The sequence below is a fragment of the Epargyreus clarus genome, unplaced genomic scaffold (assembly GCF_041222505.1).
Source record: "Epargyreus clarus isolate Ecla_fem2 unplaced genomic scaffold, WU_Ecla_fem_2.2 ptg000008l, whole genome shotgun sequence".
NCBI classification, from domain to species: Eukaryota; Metazoa; Arthropoda; class Insecta; order Lepidoptera; family Hesperiidae; genus Epargyreus; species Epargyreus clarus.
Window position 1 is genome coordinate 637,849 of NW_027332216.1, and position 8,218 is coordinate 646,066.

General features: G+C 33.2%; 1 protein-coding gene across 1 annotated transcript in view; it reads left to right on the forward strand.

Annotated features, from left to right (window-relative positions):
• The window catches only part of LOC140743980 (uncharacterized), a 110,362-nt gene extending 103,269 nt beyond the window's left edge, over positions 1-7,093 (forward strand). The window contains exons 5-6 of the mRNA XM_073075419.1: positions 4,548-4,779; positions 6,387-7,093. Coding sequence (XP_072931520.1) covers positions 4,548-4,779; positions 6,387-6,466 — 312 coding nt within the window. The 3' untranslated portion in view covers positions 6,467-7,093. The remainder of the gene's footprint in view (positions 1-4,547; positions 4,780-6,386) is intronic.
• The last annotated feature ends 1,125 nt before the right edge of the window (positions 7,094-8,218 follow it).

Here is an 8,218-nt window from a genome sequence, read left to right on the forward strand (position 1 = left end):
ATATAAAATATAAGGGTGGCTAAACTTTATTTAAATTTTTAATATGTTCTTGTTTTTAGTATGTGTGTCCTCAATTATATTTGATTGTTATGCCCCACGTGTAAAAGTTTGGTGCAAAATACACGCGTGTAAAATACTCTGGAAATGTAATGTGGTGTTTTTTATCCGCGAATCCCTAATTCTAAAATAAAAGTAGCGTAATTTACTTCATCAGCATTAGCTGATGATATAAGAAGTAAATTACGCTACTTTTATTTTAGAATTTTGAATGAACTTTCACTGTCTATTAAGACAGTGAAAGTTCATTCAAAATCATTCTAATCAGTGAAAGACAGACAGACTACGAGTATATGTCTGTCTTACTTAAAAATAATTTTATTTATTTGTACAGATATGTGTTCATTATGTACACATGTTCAGCTTCTACTTTTGTGACATTTAGTAATGATGTAACTGTAATGATGGATAAATATTTTTGTGGTGAGACTGATCCTCATGATTAACAAATTAAAGGATTGTTTATAAGTCTATAACGTTATGGCTGATATAAAAGTTAGTTGTGTAGATAATATGTTAGCACGAATACAAGTGACTATTTAGTTCACCCTCAAGTACACTAAATTCCGCTCAATTTCCAACAAAAACCTTACGCTTTTCAATTCCCACATAAAAGCGTAGTCAATTAGAAGTTTAGGCAGTTTTTCCTCTGATTACAACCACTTAATTCAACGGACTTCCGGTCCATTAGCGGCGTAACGCCTCATCGGACGGCGAGGCTCCATGTAGCTTGCTTGATGGATTTTCAACATCTATAAATGTAAAATGGTGGATTTTTTCGACAGTGATTGAGTTACGATTTTTCATCGAATTAGTTTTTTTGAACACGCTTCAATAGTATTGGTTTCGGATATAATGGAAAGATTGTATAGATTAAATAAATACACTGGTATGTCTTACATATTTAGGTATTTCAGACCTTTTATATCTATCCAGTAGCCTTAGTATGAGTTTTAACAGAAATTACTGTTTTTGTATTTATTTACGTGTTTCCCATACATTTTCAGGGCAAATACGTAAACAAATACAAAAACAATTATTTTTGTGAAAACGTAACAACATATACTAAGGGTACAGTATGTTTATTTTAAACAAGCAAGCAAGTGACAACAATAATCTTATATATAAAATTCTCGTGTCACAATATTAGTTACAGTACTCCTCCGAAACGGCTTTACCGATTTTCACCAAATTTTATATGCATATTCAGTAGGTCAGAGAATTGGCTGCTATCTTTTTTCATATCCCTAAGTGATAAGGGTTGTTCACCCTTAACATTTTTTTAATTATATAGCAACACAGCGTTTGCTGGGTCCGCTAGTTACAATATATAATCGTGCTTGATTCAAACCACGGTCTCTTACATTTTGGGGACGTCCCATTACCTACTGTTCCAATTCAAATACGAACTGCATTTTGTATATAAAATCACATAACAGTAAAATTAACAGCAATAGCTTTTCGCAAACAGTTAAAAAGGACGTTAATTACACATAGAGTAATAACTGTAACAGTAATGGCGCCGATGTTATCAGCTTATCAGCAGCCAATTGGTCGTGGCTCGTCCATTACTGCACACTTACGTCATAATCGAGCATTTACTGCGAATATGCGATATTATATCGATGACTTTAAAGATAAAACCGTTCTGGGAATGGGTTTTGTAATCGATTTTTTTTTAAATTTAAGTACCAAAAATGTCTATAATGTTATTTTAACCATAGCTGGCGTGGTTGTGCATTGATTTGTTTCGAATCCAGGCATGCACTTCATTTAGATTTCATTTTTATAATAAAACCTAGCGTTAAGGTAGGCGGACTACCGAATGAAAAGGAGTCTCCGATGCTAATAGACATTTGCTATGCCAGAGCAGTCTGAGGCCAATGCATCGCTAGCTTTGAGAAAGAGCTCTTTTTTCACCTTTTAATGAAAAACCCCAATTATTTTCCCAAAAAAATATTCTCATTACAAATAATTCATAATACAGAATTATATGCTTTGTAGTTCAATCAATTTTCAAAGTTCAATCTTTTCAAAGTTTTCAAAATATTATGAAATTCGGTGCTAAGTCAAGTAAATAAATGAATACCAACATTTTTACTTTACAAATTTGGGACGATTCCAATATTTACATTTCATTCCTTCGTTATAAGTACAAGTGGAAATTTATTTGAAATCCCAAGTTTCTAAGAAAAATGTCGAAGGAAGCTGAAGCCAAAGTTACTTATAAAGTAAATATAAATATCTGGCCACAAATCTTTTATATACGAACGGATATCCTAATCGTTATTATGTTTACAACTATTCTTTCCGATCCGCAAGAAATATTTTGGTCCTTCCGACAAAAATAACATAAATTTATATTACGCATAACTTCTTTTATAACATAGAAGTACCAAACGAACAGTCGAACTATGTAAGTAGCCACGGCCAGCCATTGATATCTACAAACAACTACATTACGGCAGAATTAATTATAGATGTAGCGGGGCAGTGATGCTTCAGGAGTCGAATCAGAAAAAAATTCCACCACCTTCATAAATACCCTAAAACAATCGCTTTTGAACTTTCGCAATGATAGGCGTTTTTTTCTTATAACAGTAGCAAGCGAACAGGAAGTCCACCTGATGATAAGTGACTACACGAGCTTATGGACATGTATCATCAACCCCACATAAGAGTGGGGGTGCCTCCTGGGGTCGGCCAAAACTGCGTTGCTGCCCCTGACTAAATTGAACGCATATCTTCCTTACCACATCTTTAACCAGTACACAACAGCACTGAACATGTTACTAGTTACATGCCTAATTAGGCACAAAAACCAGTAGATGGCGGTGTTGCTTCCGGAGCTAACCACAAAGGTTTCTACCACCTTCAAACTTACTAACGTTACCAAAATACTAAATTTAAATTAGATCCTAACTACACAAACTAGCTTTTTATACACACGTATGTATTTTGTAACATACATGGAACGTAATTAACTGTCCGCTTACACTGTATTTACTATGGGAATGTTAATTACAAACGTAAATTACAAACTACAATTAAAACGCTTTGACCCTGTTTCAATGGCGGTCTTTTCATAAGTATAGAAGTGTATATATTTATATTATATAAAGAAAGTCCTCAAAACAGCCAGGAAATACATTTTAAAAAATGTTCCCAAAGAGTTATTAGTATTACACGTAAGAAATCCTCTGTGGTTTGTGTCTGGAGCACCATCGCCACATATTTCTGCCTAATAACAGCTGTGTTAAAAGCTAATGTATTCTGCTTTAAAGGCGGAAGTCCCAACTTGAATGGCCATTACATTCTTCTAGGCTATCGCTAGCCAATAAATTAATATCATGAACAACCAATTAATTAAATGATTTTCAACGATTCCTATTATTATACACGAGTACGATTCCTACAATTTCAAACAATTAAAACGTCAACAAATTAACGAAGTTCCCTAAATTTAGCTTGCACATTTAATTAAACTTCGGCAGCTGGAAAATTATCTGGAAAATTAATAAAACCACAACCTTACTTGATAAATAATTTAGGTTTCGTCTGCTAAGTTGGTTTTCAGAGTTATCTCTCAAGCTATCACATATTTGTTGGAAATTTCGATAATAAATGGTTATTAAATGTAGGTATGAGATGAAGATAACATGATTGGCAAAATTAAATTTCTTGGCAAGTATTTGTAATTACCTAAATCTTATACTTAAATCTTCTAAGAATGTTAACTAAAACATAAAATAGAAAATAAACAGAATAAATGTCGTCAGAAACTGTAGCCGACTTAAAAATGCTGCAAAGTGAAAAATATTTTAAGAAGAATGTGTCATAAATGGTTTCATTATTAATATAAGTATTGTTATTTCCCATAGGTAAACTCTTTCTAACCATGAGCCTAATATTTTAATCAATAAAATAATAAATTCGTTCACACACTTTTTCTTGTAGTAAAACATTTAATTTCCATGTCGATTGCACTTTCCTTTGCGAACTTTTATTTCCACTGTACTTTCAGTATTTAGTCGTGTCCTGTACCCTTACCATGAGTTTTCAAAACATCCCACAATTTTACGTTACGTTTACTCAATCCATTATTCTATTCCGTTTGCTTCAGTAGACTGAGTAAACGTAACAATAAGTAAGTGCTCAGTGCAGTGTCTTTCTGTCTGCCTCACATGTTCGCAAAAAAGAGAGACAAAATATAAACCGCCATTTTGTCAATTTAGACATTTGATGTTACGTTACTGACACTATAGTTCTGATACAATCCGCTAGGGGCGCTGATTGGAATTGTATGGGCAAATACGTAAACAAATACCAAAACAGTTATATTTGTCAAAACGTAAAAACTCATGGTAAGGGTACTGGTCTCCAAACCAGAACACAGGGACGGCTTTGCTGCTACGAGTATAAGGCGAAAACAAGTGTGGCGTCGTGCCGCTTTTATTCTCCACTCAGTAATTAAACTACTCTCTCACCAGGATCCAGTAATAACTCCAGAGACACACATATCGGGAGCCGACAGCGAGGGTCTCCGCGCGTCTTGGAGGACCCTGCACGTATTCCCGGACGACTACGCGACACACAAGGGCTACCTTTCGCTGCGGTGTCGCGCGACTGTCGCAACGAAGCCGCCGCACGTACGCAGCATGTCCGTGCGACTGTACGTCGCGAGTCGGCCACACATATCCTCTTATATGTTTAGTAAAAATAGTAAGTATTTGTTTAATTAATTTTATCGACTTAAACGTACAATTCAAGGGAAATGGTCTTGTTATTGACGCTTTATGTTTTGTAAAAGTTGCTTACAAAAGGAGCTAATAGGAACAGTAACAAATGTGCTTAAGGTATAATACACATTCTATCGAAGATATTATAGTTATGTAAAACATATTATTATCATTACTCACCTCACATCATCACTGCAAAGCGTGATGAAGAATGGTAATCACTAATTTTATGACGGTATTGTAAATAAATGTATGTTTATGTTTTAAAACCACAAATACTTTACTTAATACGATGTCATACATCTACAATATTATATTTTCATACATCTACATGAATACATTATCTACATACATCATCTAATACACTTTTCATTTATTTATAATTCAAATTATTGTATCTACAATTGTGCATACCATGAATAGGTTTTATTTAGCAGAAATTAAATGTTATTATAAAACTATCTATCACATTTATTTTTATGCTCGTAGTTATAATTGTGACCTATATTTGAAGCGGCAATGATTACCGATTCATACACAAGCCAAAGATATTATCTATCGCCATAAACATTAAGAGAGAAATATTCTCGTATAAAGCTAATCATTTCTGACGCTCGGCTGAATACAGGCCAGAATGGCGACTTCATCCGCCATAACGATGTCTATTAAAAACGGAAATAAAAGACTTAAGCTCAGCCCGTAATATTAAAAGCACTAGCTCTATAAACCCGAACATATTCCTGCATTTCCCGCGGGAATTTTCGCCGGGTGAAACGTTACTTTCGCTCGCGGAAAATTCCCATTTTATTACATTTAAATATGATGACAATTTTGTGAATGAAAATATCTTTTCTGTAACACGTAGCAGCTTTAAGCGCTTAAAGCATGCACGCGACTAACGATGTGAATTTTAACCCCGTTAATAGATATGCTTGAATGTAGCGCCGTATTTGTTTCAGTAGATCGCTTTTTCCTTGTATATGCGTATATTAAATTTAATAGCACGGACGTTTATTCAGAATTCAATGCTGGCCGACGCCTGAAGCTGTAATTATATTTTTACGTTGACATTAAATAAACGAGGTTACATAAATTTTGTCTTATTAAACGACTGCAGCGCATTTGGGTATTTGCCACGAAAACATTAATAACAACTTAATTGTACTGTATTATACAGTCTAATTATAAACTAAAACAAACAAGCTTTGGTTATTTAAATGCTATCCTAACAACCCATTTTGTTCTAGTTTAAATTGGAATCCGCTTAATTGAACATTATTTAACAATAGCCACTAAGTATTATTATGCTTAATGTTTTATTAAAATCGAATACAAAAGAATGGGTTTAAAAACGAAGAGGGAAATTAATACGCTTTCAATAAAGAATAGACAAATGTTTTCACAAACCTCAGCAATATTGTTGATTTAAAATGGCGGAGCATTATAGTGCACATATTAATTTTAATACATTCCCACGATCCGCAGCACGCCCGACCCTGGAGCATTTAGAGAGAAGCATATAAAAAGATGCTTACGACTGCACCATTAGGGCGACATATGACGCATCATTAACCATCTTTTCTTTTCCAGACGCTGTGGGGAGGGGCAACCCCCTTCGCTTCAGAATGGAAATGCTGGTTTGGACGTTGTTTTTACTATTACGGAGATAAGTGCCTTTAGTGAAATAAAAAGTGACTGAACGAATTACGAACAGAAGTCTTAGTATTAGGTTACCGTAACACTCTCGCGATTCCTCTTCCTGACCGTATTTATGTTCGTGGGAATTTTTCTGTGCTTTAATCACATGTCATACCTCCTGATATTCCCTCCTATAGTTTAAGATTGTAGTTAACGCACGTTTTGATTACTATTATCACGGATTTTTTGACCATTTCCTTTCGTGTCATTTTCTTAATTCTTGTTGTTATCGTAAACTGTAACTCTTTGAAGTTCTAAGATGTAAGTCACCTTTATCAATTAAATTTTCACCAAAATGATATATTTAATCGGTTGCACTTGTAAAATTATTTTGTATAATAAATTAATTATTTGTAAAGAATATTACTTGTTATGTTAGTAAAACTAAGCATAAAATAAGACTTTTAAATTTACTTGGCTTTAAGTGTTGTTAATTTTTTGCATTATTTAATAAGAAATCGATTGTATGACAACGATGGAAAATATATGGTGTATTGGGTAAGAGATATTTGTTATATATAATAGTATAATAAAAATACGATGCAGTGTGATATTATCTGTTTCTATGTTGTAAATATGTGTCTATGTGCCAATTTAATATTAAGTCATTAGTATTTTGTTTAATATATTTTATTATTTATCAACGTAAATCCAACATTGAATCTTTCAGAATTTATTTAAAAGAGGTGATTGTGGATTGGTGATATTTTGTTAGTATATATCACTTAATGGAAAGTTTTTTTTATAATTTCAAAGCATAAGAGCATGCAGTCCACGTGTTTTGAAGTAACTGTCGCCAATGAACATCTGTTATCCAAGATAAAATTAGATTCCTACCGAGGTGTTTCGTCACAGGCTTCTACCACCTTGACCAAGTTTTGAAATAACACTTTGAAAATATTCACCCAGAATAATTAATGAAAATAAAACATAGTAACCTTCCAAGTATACAAATACAAACATAAATAAGAAAAATAAATTTGTTTGCAATCACTCCGCGATTTACCTAAAGTTGGAAAGTTTAACGACATCCATAGCTCATTCGTGGCGTTCCCCACGGCGATTTCCCTCACTCCGACTCCCAAGAAATATTGAATCGTTAAATTGGGTAATCAAACTCAAAGTTAAATCCATTAATTAAAACTTGATTTACTTGGCAAAGTTCTTGTTTTTTGTTTTGGTCATTAAAATATTATAGAGAAAAAATAACGTGTAAATACAAAGAGTAAAGTTATTAAACATAAAAGGTTTGTGTCTACCATTAACTTTTAATTACATTATTGGATACAATTCAAAACAAACAACAACAAGTCAAATGTTGATGACAAAACAATTTACCAAAATGTAGGTACCAAAAGGTAGGTACAACTAAGAATGTCTCTAATAAGAAGAAACCATGTATAATACATGCTTAGGGTCAAAACATTTTGCGGTCTCTTAGAGATTGTTATTTACTTAGAAATTCATCAACGAGATTTACAAACAATACCGAGCCCTATGTAATATCGAATTATCATATTTCAAAGACCATCTTAATCAGAATGGGCGGGTTAATCGAAAACGTGCCGGAATTGTATCCAATTAATTTGTCTGATTCCAATCGTTATCGAATTGTAATATAATTTACAAAGAGTCTTATAGTATTCAATAATAGAACAAGAAAACCAACTCTAGTCAACGGTAGACTATTGTTACTTTTGGTTATATTAAATTATACCATTGAA